Genomic DNA, 23,075 nt, shown 5'->3' with positions numbered 1-23,075 from the left:
CCTCATATCGACGCACTGCAAAATGGGAGCCACTTTTTGATAGCAGAATCTTGAGTGCAATCCCATCTGTTATGATTGCATCTAAAAACCTAGGGTTTGATCCAGCCAGGGGCTACAGCCACATCAGCATCTACGGGGTCACACGGTGCACGCTCTATTGTCTATACGGCGCTTGAAGGAAGAGAAGAAATCTTGGCAAATGTCGTCAGTGTCTGATTGATGCTGATTGCTAGAATACATCAAGAAGACGAGATTCCACGAAGGGCTGGTAGTGGCTCTGCGTAGGACTCCCAGACACGCAGGCGTGATTAGTGTGCCTGTAGCGCCCAGAATCCCTCCTAAAACCCCTGAGTATGAACCTCACAGAAATTGACAAAGAGTTATCACATCCATGAGACTATATAACGACCAGAAGGATCACCCTAGACCTGTCTACCTGACGCCTTAGGCATCAATCAGATTCCAAAATATTAAGGCATTAAGGCACCAGGGCACCAATCAATGCTTCCGCCAGATGTCCGTGTACAGCATCGAAGTAAGCAACTAGCGAATTCAATCTTTAACACCTGATCCAACTCCCCCTCAAGGAACTCCCTTAATCCATATCCCAATGAAGAAATGCAAGGTTCGAGACAGTTGTATCTGGCTGACGGTCAGCACTAACAGTGACGCTTACAAATGAGGCCCAATCAGATACCGCATCTTGTACCAATCAGGTACGATGAACCAGCCAGGACTAATATAACATAGTAGCCGATGGATGGTAGTGTAGCTTGGCGCTACAAGTTTCATGAACCATATTTCGAGGGAAGTTGTCTGACCCGAGTGATGGTTCATAACGGAAGATGCCTAAACAGGGTGAGTGGTTGGATACGTACTGTGTCGATGCCATCATGGAAGGTGGGACGAGTGAAGGAACAAAGATGTGTGCGAGGTACAACGATAATATGTTAAGTTTATACCAGTAGGCCAAAACGGAAATCCGCTGGCCATCTGGAGAACAGACGGAACGAAGACTCTGTGTCCCAACATAATATCACTGGGTAGATGCACCAGACCGAGGTAATTGGGTAGCTGCATCAAGTAATATCGATTCTGCAGACCTGTTTGAAAAGCTAACTATGAAATCTATCTAAGATGAGATGCTTGAACCGCATCAGAACAACTGCATTGGGACCCCAGTACCCCCCAATAGCTTCCACTCATCCTCGTGGATTCTGCAATCGATAACCTGGACACGCTCCCAGCCCACGAGGTCGCCATCCTCTCTCAATTGCTCAACTGCCATGAGCATCGTGATGATCCATTTATCTTCATCCGAGCCCCTTTCCCCCGTCAAAGCCACGAAATGCAGGATCCAATCTTTATGATGCTTTTCCCGCCAGCCACGATCTAACCATATATGTGCTAAGGGTGTGATGCTCCTCCCGGCATCATGGACCTCGCGTCTAGCCGTGTCCCCATCACCCAAATCCCTGGATAACACCAGCCCCTCCATAACATCAGTTGAGGAAACTGGCCCTTCATCAGGGGCGGCCTTCCGACGAAACACAGGATACAGCCCGTTCGTGCCGTCTGACTCAGTGAAGAAATCACCAATGCGCATTCGCGCACAGCTAACATATACGTGTAGACATGGACGTTCCCAGAAAACGCCCCTGCAGCTTGTGGGAAAGCCAAACTCATGCTGGTGATTCCGGTGGATTGGCTTGCGAGGATATTGACATGGCCGATGCCAGTGGGGAAACTCGACCATCTGACATGTGTGCACCCTCCCAGTGAGTGTTCGATCAAATGAGACTCGGTCGTTCCACCCCAGCCAGGACCAGCTGGGGAACTCTGTATTACGGAGGTGGGGGTGATGTCGATCCGTACGCCAGCAGATGGTTTGATCAAAGGCATACAGGGGCAGGCCGTACCAAATGGTCCAGGGTTGATTCCCGACTAAGCCTTGATACCCTCGGGAGATGGCCCTGAAAGCATCTCTGCGAACCATGTCCTTTGTGAAGTCTCGCTGAGAATAATCTTCAACGGCGGAGAGATAGGAGTCGAGTCCATGACTTCGATTGCACAGCACGCCACCGACAGTGCTTACCTGAGCTTTCTTGTTGCCCCGCGAAGTGATCAGGGTACCCGTTGTGTTGTATGTACCCTCTTGGCACTGCATGAAGATTCCCTGGGAGGTGAACAGAATAGCTCTGTGAGAGAATACCATTTCCTGATAGGACCATGCACGCCTCATCCATGGCGAGACTGTGAGCAGAGCTTCAAGGGATTCCGCCGAGTCCACGGTCGAAAGCGCATGCGGCCCAACGGATGATTCTTGCAGGAGTCGTTGACTGGCAGTTTTAGCAGAGACGGCAGCCAGAAGGACTTTGGCACCGGCATATATCAGGTTCATTCGTAGACTATGAAACTTCGTATCACGCGGAGCGTCGTGCATGATACAGAGCGAATCCGCCCAGAGATACCTCTCCTTAAGCGCCTGGCACACAGTGATCCCGTCTTGGACCACGCTGGCTACTCGAAAAATCAAGGCATCTAGGCCTCCAGGCCTCATGAGAGTTGCGCTGGTTTGTTTATTAAGCTGAATGTTATCTTCCCCTTTCAAAACATAACCTACTGCAATATAGGAGCAGTGTTCCGGGGCATCAACAACACAGCGCCGATCGATGTCAATCAATCTAAACGCTGTTTTCGGAATGCTACGCCACTGGAAAGGAAGCGCTGCGCATTCTGCATGATCGATGCTTCCCTCACATTGCCCCAGCCATTCTTTGATCGGAGCAAATCGGCTTTCAATCTCTGTGAACTCCGACGAGCCGACGCCAGGTGGCAATTCAGGGAGTTCATCGGCCGGGCGGTCTGTGGACATTGACGAGGTGAGACTAGGTGGCGAATCAGGGTCTACAATGACCATGGGGTCGGTTGACGATATTGGATCCGGTGAGTGATGAGATGCGGGATTTGAGATGGACGATGGACTGTTCTCTCTACTAGAAACGCTGTCCTCCTTCTCGCCCCACGGACACTGGAGCTCAGCGTACCAGAGAGTCACATATAGATAGCGCACATCGAGCCATGCTAATTTATTCCACGAGCTGGTTGATCTAAGTGGCAAGGTCCCATTAGTGTGCAATAATCAATAGAGACGAGGACGTACCGGATTTGAAAGGAATCCGGTGCTAGCAAGTGTGCTCGACATCATATGCTTTACTCTCGGTGTCGATAGAGGTCTGACCGGAGCCACTGGAAAGGGTCAAGTAATCGCAACGCTCCTGAGCAAAGCCATTGAAGATGATTCCTTGTCGCTCATCAGCAATCGGGGGAGTGATGTTTCTATAGGTGGAGTCAGGGCCACATATGAGGACGTCTGCAGCCTCAAAGATCATTGGGGCTTCCTCAACCAGCTTCGGCCAGGCAGACAACCACTGCTCTGACTCCCAGTCCACCTCGTAGGAATGTGTGTAACTATACTGGTTACTTCGAGCAGGGCTGGCTTTTCGACCTACTTACCGCATTGTGCCGTAACGTTGAAATAGATGCAGTTTCCTAAGATATGGTTGGAATTAACCTCTGGGTGAATGATTGTCTTGGCTGAAAATGGTGAACAGGGTGTGTAGAGAACGCTTAATGATGGTTGGAGAGTTGATGATGCAGGAGAAGAAAAATGAGAGATGGGAAATGGGAAGTTGGGTGGGAGTGGTGAACAACGGCAGGAGCAACACTGGCCCTTGACCTACACGCACTGACACCCCATTCTAGACCTGTCATTGGTACCGTATAATGCAGGGTTACACACTGATTATCGGAGAGCTCGCTGATATCGCTTTCAGTAAGGATATATGCGGGATGTTAATTGCTGGGTGTATTGCCGCGAACACGCGAAGGTCATGGAGGGTATGCTCAAGGTACAATAGGAAATGGTAGCGATGTGAATTAGCCCACCATACGAGGGATATTCCTATATTCCACTGCTAGGTACCGCAAAGAAATATGCGCTCACGATCCGGTGATGCAATGGACACCAAGTTTGCTTTCTTCATCAGGCTGCCATGTCAGGACCCTTGACTTCATACCTGCCAGCTTCTTCTCGACAATGAACTGCATCTCCTCTTTCTGCTTATCATCAAGCAACTCGATTCTTTTTTTCCACGAGTCCTCGGGTGTTGTTGTGGACCCAAAGAAGCGTTCGTCTAGTTTCTGCCAGAAAATCGCATCAAAAGCAAAGCTCTTCCGGACAGCATAACTGACCCAGAAATCTCCGCTCTGCCAACTCTGCCGCATAGGCCCTGAGAGTCTCCGGTCCTCGCTCAAGCGTCCAGAGTCAATGAGTGTGTCTTCACGTGCAATCAATACCTTCAGGAACGTCTTCAGACGATAGTCATAGATCCCCGTCCACTCTTCCAGGCCGCCTGGCCAATACTCTGGCTGTTCGAGTAGCAACCACCACGGTGGAGCGGATGAGAATTCGGCCGGTGCCGCGTAGGTGAATTCCCAGTCGATCACTCCGACGATTTGCAAATCCGCATTCAAGAGGACATTCGAGGGACGAAGATCATCACACCATAGTCTGAACGAGCCTGATTCGGGGTGTTGAGTAGGTGAAGTTAGGCGACGATCGCCTGAGAGCTTACGAAACAGTTGCCTGGCGATGTATTTGCGCCGACAATCGGTGTCCGACTCAATCGCGTCATTACGCTGGTGTGTCAGATGATCAATGTGTAGCTCAGCGAGGGCATCGTAGTAGGATGAGGCGGTCTCGAAGGTGCCATGTGGCAGACTTGACCGGGGCAGAGTCCCGAGACGTACTAACTCGTTCATATGGATGGACAGCGGCTGACGTGTCACTTGGTAGGTAAATTCATCCACTCTCTCCAATGACCCAATACGATCGAAGGATAACCGGTTCAGTTGAAGCAATATATCGGCAAGCTGCCCATATAGCATCTCCAGCTTCGCAGGATCGATATTTGGATCAAGACGTGGGCGGTCTTCTATGGTGAGTCCCGGCATGTTCAAAACCCTGCTCATGTTTGACTCATGATCGATATACTCCATGATAATGAAGGGACTCATCCCAGGGGGACTTTCTTCTGCCGTACCCCAGTGCAGGATAAATGGTACGGGGATAGAAGTGTGGTCCTGGATATATCGAATGGCTGCGACTTCATTGCGAATCTTCTCTTCCGGGAACATGGTCGCTCCGGGTTTAGCGAACCGAATGATGGCAGAGCCGCCATCAGCATACTTCATCCGGAAGGAGATTTGAAATAGCCAGCTTTGGGATCGCCCAGTTCTTCGGGCACGCCGCTTCGGTGCTTCACGATGAGATTACCGATGGCCCGGAATGTGTCTTCGTCAGCAAGAAGCCAGTCCACCCAGCTATCTGTGATTCTTTCGCTTTCTTCCCATGCGACATCGTCAAAGTGCATGCGGGATTTCATCTTGTGCTATCTGATGCATCAGAGGGGTATGAGCTGCTGTTGGAGCGGGTGAGGAAGGGAAAAGGCGGAGGGGCAGCAAATTATCACCGAAATGCATGGTGCATTAGCGCTTAATCCAGCCAGTCATGGCATCCCATTTTCATCCCCTGTCTACTGCACGCTCTATACACTTCAATGATCAAAACCAATCGTGAGATACACTTATGTCAATTGAGTAATTCCACAATATCAACTACCCAATATTAAACAGCTTCCTAGCTTGATATCAATTAGTCCAACTTGGTCGGCCAACCCCAGGACAGTAACTGACGTCAGTGTAGATCCAACCCCAGTATATCACTCATCCAAACGTAAGGCCTAAAATAGAATGACAATCATAAAGATCTCTCTGTATACATCCCAGAAGGCTTTATGTGAGGTCACAAACCCTCCCTGTCCCACTCCGTCGGTCCCATCGGTCCCATCGGCCTTACCGGCCATACCGGCCCCATCGGTCCTATCGGTATATCCCCCCAACCCAACACCATCACCACTACCACCTATAAAAACACACCAAATCCACTCTCTACGACAATCCACTCCCATCAATAAACTACTCCCAATCCATCTCGAATCCCCTACGCAGAATCACCAGAAAGAAAGACACCAATGTCCTCCCTCAAAATCCTCATCACCGGCGCCGGCATCGCCGGCACAACCCTCGCCTACTTCCTCTCCCAACTCCCGCAATCCCATTCCATCACTGTTCTCGAACGATCCCCAATTCTCCGCGCAACAGGACTACAAATCGACCTCCGGGGTCCCGGAATCCAAGTCCTCCGAGCTATGGGTCTCGAGGAGGAATTCCGCGCTATCAGTGTCCCGGAACAAGGGTTGGGGCTGGTGGATGGGAAGGGACGGCGGTGGGGGTATTTCCCTGTGAAGATGGGGGCGACGGGGAAGGGGTTGCAGAGTTTTACGACGGAGTGGGAGGTTATGAGGGGGGATTTGACGAGGATGATTTATGGGGAGAGTTTTAGGGAGGGTAATGTGAGGTATGTTTTTGGGGTTTGGGTTGAGGGGATTCAGGAGATGGGAGAAGGGGATGGGGTGGAGGTGGTGTTTTCGGATGGAAGGAAGGAGAGGTTTGATCTTGTGATTGGGGCTGATGGGTTGGGGTCCAAGACGAGAGGGCTGATGCTTGGGGTAGATGGGGATGGAAGGGTTGGCGTTCATGAACTGGGTGTTTATGCTGGGTACTTGACGGTGAAGAAGGAGATGAAGGAAGGGGAGGGGTATGATGCCATGGCTTATATCGCGACCAAAGGACGAGGGATTATGACGCGTCGGCATGAGAAGAATCGGTACCTGGCTTATCTCTTCTGCAGGGCGGAGGGAGGGGAGTTGCAGCGAGGAAGGAAAGGGGATTTTGAGAAGGAGAAGCAGGTCCTGACCAAGGCTTTTCGCGGGGCGGGGTGGCAGACGGAGGAGATCCTTCGAGGTATGGACGAGGCAGATGATTTTTATTGTGAGCGCATGGGAGTGGTCAATTTGGATCGGTGGTCGAGAGGCCGCGTTGTGTTGGTGGGAGATGCGGCGTACTGTCCCTCTGCGATGACCGGGATGGGTACGTCTTGTGCTATGACAGGGGCTTATGTCCTTGCGGGGGAAATTGGGAGGGTGTGTGGCAGGGGAGCCAGAGTGACGAAGGACGATATCGAGACTGCTCTGGCAAGGTACGAGGAAAAGATGAGGCCGTTCATGAATCATGTTCAGAGGGGGCTCTTGGACAACAATGATTACATGGGGAAGTTCCCTTCGTCGGCATTTGGGGTTGGTGTCATGTATGTTTTGTTTGCGGTGGTTTCTTTCCTCAGGTTGGATGTCCTCGCCAAGTGGGTGTTGCGAGAGGATACGAATGGCTGGGAGCTGCCAGAGTATCCGGAATTGATGAGGAAGTGATACCAGGGCATCTCATGCTAATCTCTTTGTTTGGGATATTGTGGATAGTGTGCTTGAAGGCGAAGTTGGAATAGTTTCAATTGTACAACGGATCTTTGATTGAGAATGTGATCCCTCTTATGTCCCGAAGTCTTACTTCGCTCTTGATCATCAGTAGCACGACCGAGCACTTGCTTACCACTGTGAAAGGACCTGAAAGTCGGAAAAGTCAAAGTCAAGCTCCCCATCATTCATCCAGTCGAAATTGTCATCTAAATTCACCACCCCTTCCAGCGAGGACACCATAGCATCTGTCCCGGATTGACCCTCCGGACTCGTCGCATCTGGTACCTTGGCAGCCATCTCCTTCAGGATAGCATGGCATTCATCCACACTCTCATTAAGAGATTTCGAGATTGCCTCCTTCTCGGGCAACCTAGCCAGATGAGCCTCTGCCTGGGCCATCATCATCCTGAAAAAGACATAAATCTTGACATTCGTTTCTCCGTGGCGGATTCTATCCTTGGCGTGTTGCACCACGGAGCGAGCATCTCGCAGCAAGTTCTCCTGACGTGCAAGGTCTCTTTTCCTCGCAAACATTGAGCTCTCCGCTTCCCGGTCTGAGCCAAAATCAAGAAAAATGAGCATTGCTCCCCGTGTCACGATATCGCGAAACATTCCACCGCCGCAGCAAAGTACGCGGCTATAGAGATCATCTTCGAGGAGTGAGACGATATCCAACGCCGCCTCAACACCGACGTGGCGAGAGTATGTGTAGAGAGGATTTACCTTTGCCTTGATGGCATATTGGTAGTGAAGGCATAAGGAAAAGCGACGGATCAAGTGACTACACAGGCTGGTTGCGAATTTTGTCCGGGGATCTGAGACAGCTTGGTCGATTGCAATGGCAACGTCACGACAAGTTAAGGCGAGTTCGTTTCCTATTTCGAGGATCTGATCGTAGGATGGTTGTTCCAGGAGACTGTTGATGATTCTGGTGGCACGAAGTCGGAGGGAAATTGATTTGGACAATATTGGCTGGAAATTGATGACCTTTTCGCTACTATTCTCGTCACCTGCAATGTTGGGGTCCTTGTCGCTCGGCGGCTGAGTAGTCCAATCCCCAATGGCAATCATCGGCAACATCCCCGAGTCCAATGCTGCCTGCACATTAAATTCCAGTATGGCGTACCAGAGTTGTCGACGGGTTTCCCTTCGCTTAGGGCTCATCTCGCCCATGAATGTTGGGTCTTGATGCAATCCCATCTGCATGGCCATTCTCAGCAACGAGCCCGCCGAAATCCAAATCAGATCGGCTCCAACTCGGTTTACTTGACGGGCAAGGAGGAGAAGGCAGTGAACTTGGATGCCTCTCAAAGTTAAGCGATCCTTCTCCAGCGGTGCAGAGAGCCATGTCTGGGCGGTATGGATCCACGTGTGGGCCTTTGCAGCCACGTCGTTGCGGGCATCGATGTTCTCAAAGAAAGGTCCGGCAATGGCAACAACGAGGAGAGCTTGGAGCAGAATGGAACTTTCCGAGCCTTTAGGATTTATAAGCGAGTTCTCATATTCGGCCATAAACGATGAATAGTGAAGGACTCGATAGCATGTTTCAAATGTGGTAAAGTAGAGCCGAATCGATTCATTAACCACTTGGAGGTCGGGAAGCGAATGATAAATTTCCGCAGGGAGAGAGCCACGACTTGGATATTGGCTTTTGATTCTCCGGCCTAATATCTTGCACTGGGTGATTCTGTCCGTGATGCTGTTCAGAGGACCGTGACTCGGATGTTGGATGATTGCCTCGTACAGGTCTCCAATGGGCTGCAGGACAGACAAAGTCTCCAACTTTGACATGTTGTTAGTAAATTCTTTACTTCAAAGTGAGAAGCCTACCTGAGAGAACGTGTTCATCCAATGGCCGTTCCCGAATACCCTCGTCTTCGAGATGGTGCCTTGTATGTGTGTTGTTGCAGTGCGGGACGGGGCCTCAGGCGAATGGGTGACTTCAGGGGGATTGCTAATCTGAACTCCATCTGCTCGCTGGGGGCTGCCACTGCTGCTGACAGGATTCGATGTCTCTCGAGCAAGACGCGCATAACGATTCTCCTCGTACACACAGATTGCAGCTATATTCTGAGCCACGCACTGTCTGCATGGCTTGGCTCGGTCGCATCGGACTTTTCGTTGACGACACGGGGCACATGAATGGGGAGTGCGTCTGCGTTTTCTTGGAGCTGATCGAGATGGACCAGTCATTGTGATGAAACAGAGGTTGGAGGATGATGCTGACGGACATGCCGGCCGAAGGAGGCGGGACGGCAACACGTGACCGTCAGCATGGTGAGCACATGACAGTGGTTGAAAGCTTTCCAGTTGCTACTTTCCATAGTGATGTTTTTCTGTGCAACTTAGTATGTCCCTAACTCCTATCTTGACAGTAAGCCAGGGAAGATAAAGCAAGATGCATTGCGAAATTCCGCGACCCGAATACGAATGCCGGTCCAATATATATTTACGGCAAGTCGGTCTACTACACTTCAATGGTTATCGCGAAATGGATGATGATATATCTATGTTAATTTGACTCTTAGTCTAATATAAGTAGGCAACCACGAATCAATTGAGACAAGGATTAAATGTGTGAAGACTGATGCTCAGTGGCGATCATGCGTGCCTGCAACTGCCGATAGTGTATAGGTGCGACTACTAGTACTGATGAGCTCTGGACTACCATTTCATCTTCCAATTCCATCCCTTTATCTTAATCCTGACCCATAAAAACGACAAAAAAGCACCCACATAGCTGAGCCCCGCAAAAAGGGCGGTTCCCCAATACCTTTCCTTCCCGGTAGCAGTTGCGGCATCGAGCAGGCCTCCACCGATAGGCAGACTCGCCAGGACCCCAAAGGCCACTACCGTAAAGCAACTGGCATAGTATCGTCCATACTCCTGCGTTTCACACAGTTGACCCAGGCAGATTGGCGTTAAGCTGACATTCGAACCGCTGAAAAAGCCGAACAGTATAACAAAAACCACCAAGAGTGCTGCACCGTCCAGACCGGGGATGAGGATGTCTGGAAGCCAGAAACAAAGAACCGATACTGTGCAGAAGAACAGCGAGACTATCATGGTATTATAGCGACCAAATCGATCGGCGAGATCACCCGCCACATAGCGCCCAACGCATGACGCCGCGTTCAGGATGGCGAGAAGCTGATATGCAAAGGCCGAGGATCCCGATAAAGCCTCGTTCTGGGCCAAGTGCTGTCGATCGATGTAATAGCTCGGTACGTATGTAATGGGAATGAAATAGGCGAGATCAGTAAGTAAGACACCGGCAGTTGTAAGTGCCATGGCCCCTGTGCCATCCAGAAATATTTTATAGTCGGGTAATGTATCTCGCCAGGTAGTTTCAGTTCCTTTGCGTGGGGGAACTCTGCTCCGGCAGAATGCCACACTGATGATGCAGAGTACAAGGAGAATAAATGCGAGTATCCGTATTGACCATCCCCAGCCAACCTGGGGTAACAGTGAGTGTATCATGAGGGGAAATAGGACACCGCCAAAGCCACCTCCTATAAAGGCGATACCACTGGCGAGCCCACGACGCTCCATGAACCAATGAGCAACACAGCCCATTGATGGAGTGAGAAGCAGAGATGAACCGATGCCGGTCAAGATGGAGAAGGACAAGAAGATCTGGTAGTACTCTGTTTTGTTATTAGTAAGGCAAGAACTCCATCGACGATAATCTAAGCAGACTGTTGCGGGACAGGAATCCTACCGGTACAGACACTGAGTGCAAAAATGCCACCTAATGTGCAGATAGTGCCGGCGATTATCAATGCCCGCGGTCCCATTGCATCAAAGGTCGGTCCGATCTGCACGCCACACACCCAATTTACGAAAGCATAGACGGAGAAGATCCAACCAAGGGTCGATGGTGAATCATTCGGCAAGACAATGTTTGAGACGACAGCTTCAAATACACCCACTGTGTTATAAATACCGAGGGATGCTGTCAAGCCACACCATGCTCCCAATACTACCAACCAGGCATCGCGGCCACCCTCGGGATAGGTGATCACGGTGTCGGCGGGCGCTGAGTTCGCCGGTGGGGTATGGTGCTCTGATAGTTTTTCCAAATCAGAGAAGGAAAGAGTATCCTTGGTATCGACGACCGTTTCCGTGCTATCACCAGTATCCGTGATATCCATAGCGGCCAAGCTTCTGTCGGACATGATCACGAAAGTCCTGTTGCTAGCAGGGAGAAAGAACCCAACTGGTGCTGCCTTTAGTTCAAGGCCGTTTATTTTATCACTGAAAAAGATATCTTCTGAAGGTAGGGAATTGTCTGAAGGTGTAAAACATAATGCCATTGAACAGGAAGGATGACGATACAGACACTGAACTCGTAGTAACCAATCAGAGACAAGCACTGGCATTGAACTCAATATAGCCAATCATCAGAAAGGATTGGAGAATATCCACTGCGCTAAGCCATAGGCGGAAAAAAGCTGCCCCCAAGGCGGTCAGGGGGTAGCTGGCAGAATGTGGGAACGACGTCACTGTCTTCCCTTTCCTTCCCTTCTGCTCACCATTGACTCATTTGTACAGTTGCAAATTCTGATGCCAACAATATGCAGACACAAACACCGAGCACGTCAACGTGCTCAAGCATGTATCAGACCCCCCACTCCCGCTGGACTGCTTTGTCCCACCGCGCCCCCGCAACTCACTCGTCCTTCATCTACGGCGTCAAGTCCACCAAGATCTACTGCCGCCCCACCTGTCCCGCTCGTCTTGCCCGAAGAGCCAATATTATCTTCTACGACACAGCAGATCAAGCGCAACGCGACGGCTTCCGTCCATGCAAACGATGCAAGCCAGATACTGCGGGATTTGCTGGAGAGAGGGAGGAGGTGGTCACCAAGGTCATAGCGCTGTTACGAATACAAAAAAATGACAGGATGATGAGACGAGGGGTGAAGGAACTTGCAAAAGAAGTCGGAGTATCGACCAGCTATCTCTGCCGAGTGTTCAAGAAAACGATGGGAATTACAATAGGGAGTTACATGACAGAGTTTGAGAAGGAGGCTAGTGGGAATGAGACCGAGACTGAAATCTCAATTCAACCGCTTGAAAGGTTTATGCCAGGGGTGGTGGTTGCCGGAACCGATCTCTACACGCCACCTATCTTAGCGAACGGCCCTGCAGTGCCGATTGATGAATCTGAAGGTGGGTTGAGAGAGGGTGTGGGAAACCTTCAAGACGCTTTGGACTTCAATCTGGACGAATGGTTTTGGTTTGACGAGTTTTGGAATCAAGGTTCAACTACAACCAGCGTCTGATGATGTGCCGTGGCGGTGGCTTAGTCGTTGATCACGGGTACTGCCATACCTCTATCCTGGCGGTTTATACCATGGCTAGTCTCACGCTAGCTGAACACGACTTATCCGGTAGGAAAATATATCTCTAGCCTGACATATCGAACCATTCGGCGTTATGCTGCTTTAGCGAGCTGCATTCCGCTATACCGAGGAGGATAAGGCGCTAGTACAAATAGCTCAGGGAGCAGTACATATGAAGCATGTCTGAATCTTATGTAGTAAGATTGCAGCAAGGCGCACGGTCCTCAGATGAAGACGGACATTCCTTGCGGGTATGTGCCAGAACCGGGATATGCTTCGTCAAGTTACAGTTTGCGTGAACGAGCCAAGCAAATTTTAGAGAGTGAGTGAGTACATGCTAAGGGACACACTCGTAACGGCCTACGAATTACCTTCCATAACAGGAAAATGTTGAAGGTTGGGTGATACGATGTCAAATGTCGTTAAATTGATGGAAGATATCCAGAGGCCGGTGCGCGGACCATGGCTGATCGGGAACGATTGCCAGTGTTCCATATGAACTCGTATTGGCCAGTCAGAGCCAACCAATAGACGTTAGAGTTCAAGGCTTCCAAGCCAAGGACAATATGCTACAATAAGGCTCACCACATACGAGCTCTGCCTGTGTGTTGTACTCTATCTGACCAATTGGCAACATATGAGATAGAGGTCAATGCATAGCCGTCAGTCAGAGCTACCGGTTAGTTTTCTTTCTCTGAGAAGCTTAAATGAGGTATACTGATATAAACAAGGCAGAAAGCTCGATTGGGAAATTGGTTATTGTGGTGCATATGGCGACTGGGTAGTACGCCTTGTTCTTCTACCATGTCTTCACAGCCCGTACAATCCCAAGGAAAATAGGGTAGGACCTGTGGAGAAATGCCTCATTCACAATCAAGGATTTACAAGACTCTTGGTCTTTGCTACATGCCAAGGACAGAGAGTATGGAACGGGTTACGAGAGAGCGCCTATAAAGTCGTCTAGATTGTTCAGCATGCTGGCATCATACGCACCTTGATTGCTAATCTCGTCAGAGAAATGGTGAACTTGCAATCTTCCTTGTGATAGTTATAGGCTGACAACCTCATTGTGATACTTTGTCATGGCTCTCTCAATGTTGGATTATAGTCACTTTACTTCTGGGTCTTGGGACAAGCGTGAGAAGTTCGCCCATGATCTCCTTGGCAGTTTTGAAAGGACTGGCTTCGCGAAGATTAGAGCCCATCCCTTTAGTGCACAGGAATTGGAAGAGCTCTTCACCTGGGTAAGACACACTTGATTGTACTCATTTAGCTAGTACAGAAGTAACCCCTTCCAGAGCCACAAATTCTTCGACCAGCCATTGAATGAGAAAAATGAAATTCCCAATGAACCAGGACCCAGGCCTATGCGTGGTTACACGCCATGGAGAGTCGAGGAAGTTGGAAAACTTCACCACGATCCTAAAATCAGGAAAATAATTGACTCCAAGGTGCGTCTGACTATCGCTTCGCAATCCTCGTCAATTCAACTAACCACCATAACATCCAGGAGCACTTCGACCAAGGTCCCCAATACGATACAGAGTTCCCCAACAAATGGCCCACCGCACCTCAGCTATCAGGCTTTCAGCCCTTCATGGAGGCATTTTATCGCAAGTGCGACAACATCTGTCTGACCTTGATAGAGGCACTCGAGGTCGCCTGGGGTATCGAGGATGGGTCGCTCGTCGCGCGCTGTGTGCCCAGCTCCACCGATCTCCGACTGACCCACTATCCAGCGATTCCAGTCGAGGAGATGCATTCCGAACGTACCAGTCGAATTGCGCCCCATACCGACTTTGGACCCATCACACTCTTATTCCAAGATAGCACTGGTGGCCTCGAAATTGAAGACCGAACAAACCCGGTCCCTAATTCATTTGTTCCACTGCCGCCGACTGATATATCCGAAATGATCGTCAATGTCGGGGACACCTTAACCCGGTGGACTAACGGGAAGATAACCGGCGGTGTTCATAGAGTCACTACTCCCGAGACAATGAAGAATGAAAACGGCCTGATCATCCCATCCCGAATGTCCATGGCCTATCTCTTCAAGGCCGGGCGTAATGTCTCTGTCGGACCATTGCCGAAGTTCGTTTCGTCCGCGATGCCAGCGCAGTATCCCGACATGACGGCTCTGGAATTCCAACGATGGCGAAACAGCATTGTCTACAGCCTCGACGAGAAGAAATATCCAGACCTGGTCGATAAACTAGCCCGCGTACGTGGCCACTGCAACGGCGGCGTAGGCCGAACGGGGTGTTCAAAAAATATTAAATAGAAAGCAACTGAGTTATTGCTAGAATGATGATATCAACGTTAGCTAGTATTGAATTATTGAAGTTGCAGTATTAAGTCTACTTAGTCACTTGCCTCATTGGAAGAATACGTACGTCAGCAAAGTTGTAACATCTCTATGTACTGTTAGTAAGGAAAAATACCGATACTAATACTAATACAGCACTATTTACACCCATCCCATTCAACTACCCCAACCCTCCACCCCCAAATCTAAAGGAAGGTTTTGTTGACATACAAGGACGGACTTTCATCAAGCTGTATTTTTAGCTGCTAGTCGAAGAATGCGAAGGCTTTCGATGTCAAGGGATATATTAAGGGATTTGCTTTGGGACAGGGGTACGGCAATGAAACGGAGAGAAGTAGACAATTCCATTTAAAAAACTGAACTAGACACCGAAATACGGGGAGGACCATTCACTCACTCCATCGCTTGCCTAACTGCTCCACCACAAGTTCCACCACACTCATAACCGTCGTCTTCGCATCCATCAACATCAAGAACGGCACGTCGACATCCATCGAGCTAAAGATATACTGTCGCAGCTCCGCAGCTAGCATACTGTCCATACCATAATTACCTAGTGAGACCTTTAGATCGAGTCTGGGCAGCGGCAACAGGATGATATTGGACATCTTCTTGGCGATGGCCTGCGTCACCGCGGTGCGCAGCTGCGCCTCATCGCCCGAGACTAGCGCTGTCTGAATGACCGACGCTGGGGTGTTGATTGCCCCCTCGGACTGGGCCGCCCGGCGTTGCAATGCGCTCGTCAACACAGAGAACCGCGGGTCATCCAAGCACTGCCAGAACCCCGTGTACCCCTGTTTTCGATGTTCCTGCAGGCCGGTATCCTCGATCCCGGTAAGGATGTGGCATTGCGAGAGGGGATCACGCATCGTCTGATGCTGCTCTGACGATAGGGCGATATCGATCACCTGGAGGACCTCATGCTCGGGAAGTGGCCGGATGCCCTTGCGGAGCAGGAGGTCGCCAATGTCACTGTGCTCGTGAAGATAGCCAATCTCGGAGATGCTACCCAGACCTAGGGAGATAGCGCGAAGGCCGAGACTGTAACGATAGCGTGCAAAGACGTCCAGAAAGTGGTTGGCCGCACAGTAGTTGCCCTCGGTGGCCGTCCCAAGTTGTCCAGCAATGGAGCTCGTCAGAAGAAAAAAGTCCAAGTCAGCCTCGCAGCCGAGCTTGCCCAGGGCGTGGTGGAGATTCCAGGTGCCACGGACCTTGGCCTGCGTTCCCGTGAGCCAGTTCTCGCGAGGCATGTACTTGAAAATGGCCTCGTGGAGGCCCATGGCCGCCTGGACGACTCCTCCCAGAGGTGCGTCCGCCATGGCTGTCGCTACCGCACGCTCGACGTCGTCGGAAAGGCTCACGTCGCCTGTCATAACGGTACAATGTGCCCCAGCCTGCTCGAGCTGTTCCACCATAAGTCGGGCAGCAGGTTTGGCCAGTCCCGTGCGGCCCAGAAAGACGAAGCGGCGGGCACCACGACTCATCATCCACCGCGAGAGACTCCGGCCCAGTCCACCCAGGCAGCCGACCAGCAGGTAGGACTTGGCCGGGGAAAAGGTTGTGCTGAACCGCTCGGGCACGACAGGCACCATCTGCGTTGGGTCTTCAAACGAGATGACGATCTTGCCCATCCGCTTGGCATTGTTGAAGTGATTAAAGGCGGCAGTCAGGTCGCGCACGGGAAAGACGGTTAAGGGCTGGATGGGCTTGACATGACCGGCACGGAGAAGACTCATCACGCGGCTAAGGAGCCTAGGCGTCAACTGACGCGCCATCCCCGTCGAGGTTGATTCGCCTAGCATCCCCAGATCGAAGGCCGTGAAGGTGGTCCCGCGGAGCAGGGTCCGCATGTCAAGCCGACCACTATCGAGGATGTCGCGTTTGCCGATTTCGACGAACCGTCCCCATTCTGCGAGACATTCCCAACTCTCATGGAGGAGGTCACCCACCAGCGAATTCAGGACCACGTCTACTCCGCGGCCCTGCGTGTGGGTTTGGATTTGGGCCGCAAATTCTGTGGACCGGGAGGAGAAGACATTCTCTGGCCGGAGCCCAAAGCGTTCAACCAGGAAATGCTTCTTCTCCGCAGTGCCAACGGTGGCGTAAATCTCACCCGCTCCAAGGTGCTGGGCGAGTTGGATCGTGGCCATCCCGACGGCGCCAGCGGCTGAGTGGATGAGGATTGACTCGCCCTGCTCCAGATGAGCGCGGTGCTCCAGCGCGTATACGGCTGTGACGAAGGCTACCAAGACACCGGCCATAATAGACAAGTCCTCGCTCTCCTGCAGCTTCACACAGCTCCACGCTGGGACGGCTTCATAGGGGCTGAAATGGCCGTTGTACATAACTGCGACACGGTCCCCAACGGTGAATGATGATTCATCCCGTACCTTGTCGCCCACGTCCACGATGTGCCCCGTCAACTCGAAGCCGCAGGTGGCATCTTTTGTGGGGACTCGGCCGGTCAATGCGTAGACATCTTTGGCATTGAGGCCGAAACAAGCCACCTTGACGAGGACGTGGTCCGTGGCGAGGGGACCCAAGGGTGGCCGGCGCACGAACTGGGCCGTGCTGAGCGGACCGGCCTCTGGCACCGACAAAGAGGCGTTTCCAGCTTGGGAGAGCGGCGTGGGGCATGCGATGTTGTCCTGTCGAATCTGGAAGTGTCGATTCAGTTGCTCATCGGGCACAATGCGGCTGATCAGGAGGTGCGAGCCATCGCGGATGAACTCACAGTCGACCGATCCCTCCTGACGTACAATTCGCATGATATCGTGGGAGAGTACTGCCACCTCTGTAGCCGGATCCAGCTGCAACGAGACGATCTTCATCATGGGCTGCTCGATGACGAGGGCCCGAGCCAACCCGATGAAGAGGGACTGCGTGGGATCGAATCCCTTGTGAACGCCGCACCCTGTAATCCAAACTAAATGGGCAGCATGTTCGATGATCTGTTTCAAAGCGTCAAACTCCTCCGATGTTGGGTCCGCCAGAACAGATCGGTGCAGCTCGATGGTAGAGACAACCAAGGTTTGTGGCGTAATGGGAGACGAGCAGGCAAGGAGATTATACAGCGAGAGGGCCTGCACTGACAGTCCAGAATCCGCGCTCAAGTATTCAGCCAACTGTGAGTCAACCGATTCAGCACCGATGAGAATGATCTGGGAAAATGTAGGAGTGAACTTGACGACGGGACGGAGAACCTGTACACGATGCGTGCTATCAGTCAATGGCAGATGAGAACCAGCCAACAAAGACACAATTGCGGTGTTAGGCCCCAGGAAGAACGTGCGGTCGTTAGTATGTGAGCCTAGTTGGTCAGCCACTGCCATGCCATCCCCCAAGATGCACAACCCAAACTGATCGTCCGGCGTGGCCTTGCGGAAAGGCACGGAGGAAAGTTCCAACGGCGCACTGTAGGTACGAATGTCTGCAACCTCTAGCATCCCATCCAGACCTATCCTTCCCAATGAAAAAGTTTCAAATCGTCGATGAACCTGCACGGCATCTAGCACCTCCACCAAGCATAAGGCTACGAGGGGGAGATCCGTCGTGAGGGATAGAATCCGACAGTCCGGCTGCTTGTGCACTATTAGATTCAGGGCTGCGAGAAACCGCGCGTGAGCCTCAAATCCCCCCAGGTTAGTCACGGCGAGGACCCGGGTCAGAGCAGACGAGAAGGCCGAGTCGTCGGGGATTTGGGTAATGTCGGGCTTCCAGTTCACGCGCCCAATGGGATAGCGGGCCTCCCTGCGCTTCGGCCCTACGAAGGTGGTCATTTCAACATCGGTGAACTGGGCCACTGGTGCCTGTCGATGGTCTACTAAAGCCGCGGTCACATGGTGTTTGTTGAAATTGGTCACCGTGGATATGGCACAAATGCTGCCTCCGTCGTCGGCGGCCTTGGAGGCCAAGCGCATGCGGATCTCCCCGAGGTGTGTTGGAACCCGGGACACCATCCCTTGAATTGATCCACCATTGCATGCAATGGCACCAACCTGAAGAATTGTATCCAGCAGGACTGGGTGCAGGAAATATCGGGGGTGAGGCTGAGCGCCGCCAGGGATATCTGGGGCCAACGTCTGGGTTCGGGCTTCGGCATATAAGACCCCCTTGCAATCCGGCGTTTGGATATCATACATTTGTTGGAAGGTGGGACCATACTCGAGACCCAGCTGGGCACTAGTTCCATACCACAGATGGCGAGATTGAGGTGTCAGGTCGCAATTAGATGATGGGATCGAGTAAGTTGAATCGGGGGTGGAGTCAAGCCGGATCAGCCCCTTGGCCCGGATGGCATAGGAGCTATCCTCAAAGATGGTCGAGATCTGAAACTCCCACCAGTGCATGGAGCTCCGGACGTTGGAGAGCGGCAGCCGGCGAAGCTCCGTGAACAGCTCGACGGAGCCCTCATCCTCCAAGGGAAGCGCCTTCACCAAGGCCACATCGCGAAGCACGACACACTCGTGGCCCAAGTCCACCCCCGCAGGTAAGCCTTTTTGCACCAGGGCCTCTAGGGCCATTGCAATATAGCCCGTGGCCGGAAAAACAGCTGTATCGCCCAGTCTATGTTCTCGTAGCCAGGGTACGTGATCGAGACACAAGAGGTTGCGCCACGAGAACGAGGTCGGACTTCCCCCAGGGACCTCGGCCCCAAGGAGCTCATGTCGGGGATGTTGGCGATGGCGGCTCTCCCGGCTCGTTCGTGATTCGTTCCACAGTGGTTCCGCATAGTGCCAGGCATAGGTCGGCAGATCGTAGATAAATCTGGAGTTCCGATCGTGGGGGTAACTGACGAGAAGTTTGGAAAAGTCCACCTTGAATCCCTGCACGAAGAGACGACCGATGAGGTTAAGGAGGGCCACCGCGGAGTCCTGGCCACGATCGAGCGAGCTCACGTACGACGCGGACTGTCCCAATGTCTGCATAATTGGAAGCTTCAAGGCCGCGTGTGGTCCAATTTCAACCCATGAAGGATGCTTGACCAGTTCGGAGAGACCCGTTAGACCTTCGCAGAACCGCACCGGAGACTCCAGGTTAGATCGCCAGTAGGTCGTGGTGCGAGCTAGCTGGTACTCCAAGGGCTTGCAAAAGACGGTGGAGTACATTGGTATCTGGTGGGAAACAACGGTGGTGGACTCGTCTCTGGAAAAAATGGCGGCCTCGACTAGGAGCTGCTCATAGCCTTTGCCAACGCTCGCCATATGGTGTGAATGATACGCTTTCCCATCCGTCTTCAATATCCGGGCAAAGATGCCGTCGGCCTGGAGAGCAGCAATGATGGTCTCGATACCTTCCCGGTCACCACTAATCGTCACACTCGATGGTGAGTTGATACACGCCACTTGGATGGTGGCAGAAAGGTCGAGCTGCGTGATCCAGTCCAGTGCGGCCTTGGGGTTTAAACCAATAGCGGCCATGGCCCCGGACGGGGCTTGCTGTGTCACGGCGTACCCCCTGTAATAGGCGAGGATGATGGCTTCGCGAGTCGACAACAGACCTGCTGCGTAGGCAGCTGCTATCTCGCCTGAGGAGTGCCCGATCACTGCCTCAGCTCGGATGGACCAAGATCGCAACAGCGTTACCAGACCAATCTGAACGGCAGTGGTGATCGGTTGCGCAAATGCCGCCTGGTTGATTGGGCAGCAGTCCGAGTCATCTAACAAGATGTCGAAGATGCGCCAGTCCGGAGGATGTGGAAGACTGCTGAGGTCCGCATCCAGCTGACGGACCGTGTCGGCAAATGTGGGAAAGTGCAGCAATTGACGGGCCATGCCTTTCCACTGAGCGCCTTGTCCGGTAAATACGAAGGCCAACTTATCATCCACCAGCCCGCGGCCGGTTGTGGACAGTCGGAGGTTATCGACGTTGATATCTTGTGACATGGTCTTCGGGTGGGCAATCACGTAGCCACGGCGCGCCAGGTGAGATCGCCTTTCACCCAGTGTATAAGCAAGGTCTTGCAAGGATACAGCGGACAGGTTCAAGTGCGATAATCGTTCAACCCGACCTTCAAGAGACCGGAGATGGTTCGCAGAGAAGGGGAGTAGATACGGAAGGGCAAATTCGCCCAGCGACTGGTCCCCTGCTCCCGTTGTCCAGCCATTCGTATAGGAGACTTGATTCGGAAGACAGGTGGCTTCTTCCAGGATAGCATGAGCATTTGCACCGCCATAACCAAAGGAACTGACGCTGATGCGGTGAGGATGCCGGCCAGGGGATTGCGGAAAGGAGGACATGCGAGTGACAACCTCAACCCCCCATTCCTTGGCTCGAATTGCTGGATTGATGTTTTTGACGCCGATGGTGGCCGGGATTTTCTTGTGCTCTAACGCCAAGGTTGCTTTAATCAGGCTGGACAAGCCACTAGTCGCTTCGCCATGACCAAGGTTCGGCTTCACTGAGCCAAGCAGCGTCGCAGATGCCCGTTGGTATTTACGGAAGACTCGGGATAGGGCTTCCACTTCGACCGGGTCTCCAACCTTGGTGCCGGTTCCATGCGTTTCCACGTAGGCCGTTTGGCCTGGGTCCAATCCTGCTCTTGCATAGGCCTTGCGAACGACGGCCTCCTGGCCATCAATGCTAGGCTGTGCAATGCCAGGGGTGCGACCGTTGCTGTTAGTAGCAGTTCCACGGATGATCGATCGGACAACGTCGTGATTCCGAATGGCGTCGTCCAGTCGTTTGATGTATATCGCGTTGACGCCATCGGCACGGGCATACCTATCATGTCCCGTACCGTATCAGTCATTCATCACATTAAGGGGAAGGAAGATGAACTCAGGAAACTCACCCATCAGCCGAGGCATCAAAGGTGTGACACTGAGACGTTGGCGAAAGAACCCCTCCCTGGGAAACGGCAATGTGTAGGTCAGGAGATTGAATCAGGTTGACGCCCGCAACAACCGCAGCATCGCAATCGCCATTCTGTAACGCTGTACAAGCGAGGTGAAGGGCATAAAGGGACGAGGAACACGCCGTGTCCAATGTACAACTCGGACCTTTCAGATTGAAAACATGGCTGATGCGGTTCCCGAGGATGGTGACCCCCATCCCCTGATGGCTATGCAGGGTCAAGCTATTCGGATCCTTCGTCTGCAGGGCAATGTAGTCATGTGAGAACGATGCCACTGCTCATTTGGTGAGTGGGTTGCTTGATGCGTTGTATCGGAGATCGATGAAACAGGGACTCACTATAGACTCCCACATTGGCTCCGGAGACCTCATCCAGGGTCACTCCGGCACTCTCCAAGCTTTCGAACACAACCTCGAGTACCTTCCGCTGCTGAGGGTCCATGACGGCCGCCTCCCGATTACTAATCCCAAAGAACTCATTGTCAAAGTTTCGAATGTCTTCGCGCAGAAAATATCCGCCCCAGGGACGTGTGGTTGCTGGCTCATCGCTGCCGCCAATATAGCTCGCATTGTTGAAACGGCTTTTGGGGACCTCGCCTAAACCGGAGCGTCCTTCTGCCAGAAAGTCCCAGAGATGGGAAGGACTGGAAATGTCGCCCGGAAGCCGGCAGCCTGGGACGAATTGGGGTTCCAGTCAGCCGCCGATGCAGGTTGGCAGGCGCCGGATCATGGATGCGCACTTACCGATCCCGACTATGGCAATGGGGATGCTTCTTTCCACCCCAACCGAGGGGGGCAGGTGAACCCCTAGAGCGGATGGGCAACCTGGCGGATCCATTGCTCAATCTCTGGCTTATTGCTGTGAAACCGGGCTTTCTCCGATGGGGTGCGTATATATACTAGGTGGAATGGAAATGGCAGCCTTGCTGTTGACGCAGTTGGGGAAGAGATGAATGCGAGGCATCCGCTTCAATGCCTCCTGCGCAATGCGCCCGATGCGCTACTGATGACGGGCAGCCACATCTGAGGTACCACGCAGAGCTGCACGCATATGTTTGCTTGCTGAGTGGACGGCAAATAAGAAGCAGAAGACCCGGATGGAGGGAAAAA

The 23,075-nt window shown here is 52.3% G+C and overlaps 8 protein-coding genes across 8 annotated transcripts; 3 read left to right on the top strand and 5 right to left on the bottom strand.

Moving 5' to 3' along the window:
- Positions 1 to 1,154: 1,154 nt before the first annotated feature.
- On the bottom strand, positions 1,155 to 3,712 carry BO94DRAFT_625978 (uncharacterized protein; the record flags this gene model as incomplete). The annotated part of the gene is made up of 3 exons (XM_025617326.1): positions 3,242 to 3,712; positions 3,164 to 3,185; positions 1,155 to 3,110 (listed from the first exon to the last, which is right to left on the bottom strand). The coding sequence occupies exons 1-3, from the start codon at positions 3,390 to 3,392 to the stop codon at positions 1,157 to 1,159; spliced, it is 2,127 nt and encodes a 708-aa protein (XP_025465481.1). The 5' UTR covers positions 3,393 to 3,712.
- Positions 3,713 to 3,861: 149 nt separating this feature from the next.
- Positions 3,862 to 5,484, bottom strand: BO94DRAFT_537035 (phosphotransferase family protein). The gene has a single exon (XM_025612179.1). It carries the CDS (start codon positions 5,254 to 5,256, stop codon positions 4,003 to 4,005), a length of 1,254 nt encoding a protein of 417 aa, XP_025465480.1. The 5' UTR covers positions 5,257 to 5,484; the 3' UTR covers positions 3,862 to 4,002.
- A 156-nt stretch (positions 5,485 to 5,640) lies between these two features.
- Positions 5,641 to 7,453, top strand: BO94DRAFT_151067 (FAD/NAD(P)-binding domain-containing protein). The gene has a single exon (XM_025605801.1). The coding sequence runs from the start codon at positions 6,096 to 6,098 to the stop codon at positions 7,386 to 7,388; it is 1,293 nt and encodes a 430-aa protein (XP_025465479.1). The 5' UTR covers positions 5,641 to 6,095; the 3' UTR covers positions 7,389 to 7,453.
- Positions 7,454 to 7,562: 109 nt separating this feature from the next.
- Positions 7,563 to 9,573, bottom strand: BO94DRAFT_558276 (putative C6 transcription factor; the record flags this gene model as incomplete). The annotated part of the gene is made up of 3 exons (XM_025613999.1): positions 7,563 to 9,215; positions 9,264 to 9,473; positions 9,517 to 9,573. 3 exons carry the CDS (start codon positions 9,571 to 9,573, stop codon positions 7,563 to 7,565), a joined length of 1,920 nt encoding a protein of 639 aa, XP_025465478.1.
- Positions 9,574 to 10,097: 524 nt separating this feature from the next.
- Positions 10,098 to 11,587, bottom strand: BO94DRAFT_558275 (MFS general substrate transporter; the record flags this gene model as incomplete). The annotated part of the gene is made up of 2 exons (XM_025613998.1): positions 10,098 to 11,080; positions 11,155 to 11,587. 2 exons carry the CDS (start codon positions 11,585 to 11,587, stop codon positions 10,098 to 10,100), a joined length of 1,416 nt encoding a protein of 471 aa, XP_025465477.1.
- Positions 11,588 to 11,976: 389 nt separating this feature from the next.
- Positions 11,977 to 13,193, top strand: BO94DRAFT_537033 (uncharacterized protein). The gene has a single exon (XM_025612178.1). It carries the CDS (start codon positions 12,011 to 12,013, stop codon positions 12,719 to 12,721), a length of 711 nt encoding a protein of 236 aa, XP_025465476.1. The 5' UTR covers positions 11,977 to 12,010; the 3' UTR covers positions 12,722 to 13,193.
- A 667-nt stretch (positions 13,194 to 13,860) lies between these two features.
- Positions 13,861 to 14,957, top strand: BO94DRAFT_496407 (Clavaminate synthase-like protein; the record flags this gene model as incomplete). Its single annotated transcript, XM_025609290.1, has 3 exons — positions 13,861 to 14,025; positions 14,080 to 14,232; positions 14,292 to 14,957. Coding segments are annotated over 3 exons (981 nt in total), but the record flags the coding sequence as incomplete, so codon positions are not given.
- Positions 14,958 to 15,499: 542 nt separating this feature from the next.
- On the bottom strand, positions 15,500 to 22,925 carry BO94DRAFT_602290 (type I polyketide synthase; the record flags this gene model as incomplete). The annotated part of the gene is made up of 4 exons (XM_025616423.1): positions 22,710 to 22,925; positions 22,305 to 22,637; positions 21,904 to 22,240; positions 15,500 to 21,833 (listed from the first exon to the last, which is right to left on the bottom strand). Exons 1-4 carry the CDS (start codon positions 22,801 to 22,803, stop codon positions 15,500 to 15,502), a joined length of 7,098 nt encoding a protein of 2,365 aa, XP_025465474.1. The 5' UTR covers positions 22,804 to 22,925.
- Between the last annotated feature and the right edge of the window lie 150 nt (positions 22,926 to 23,075).

The sequence above is a fragment of the Aspergillus sclerotioniger genome (assembly GCF_003184525.1).
Source record: "Aspergillus sclerotioniger CBS 115572 chromosome Unknown BO94scaffold_21, whole genome shotgun sequence".
NCBI classification, from domain to species: domain Eukaryota; kingdom Fungi; phylum Ascomycota; class Eurotiomycetes; order Eurotiales; family Aspergillaceae; genus Aspergillus; species Aspergillus sclerotioniger.
This window is presented reverse-complemented; position numbering and strand designations above follow the sequence as displayed.

Coding starts and splice junctions, on each gene's coding strand:
- BO94DRAFT_537035 (XM_025612179.1), bottom strand. CDS start 5,256: ATGAAGTATGCTGATGGCGGCTCTGCCATCATTCGGTTCGCTAAACCC.
- BO94DRAFT_151067 (XM_025605801.1), top strand. CDS start 6,096: ATGTCCTCCCTCAAAATCCTCATCACCGGCGCCGGCATCGCCGGCACA.
- BO94DRAFT_537033 (XM_025612178.1), top strand. CDS start 12,011: ATGCAGACACAAACACCGAGCACGTCAACGTGCTCAAGCATGTATCAG.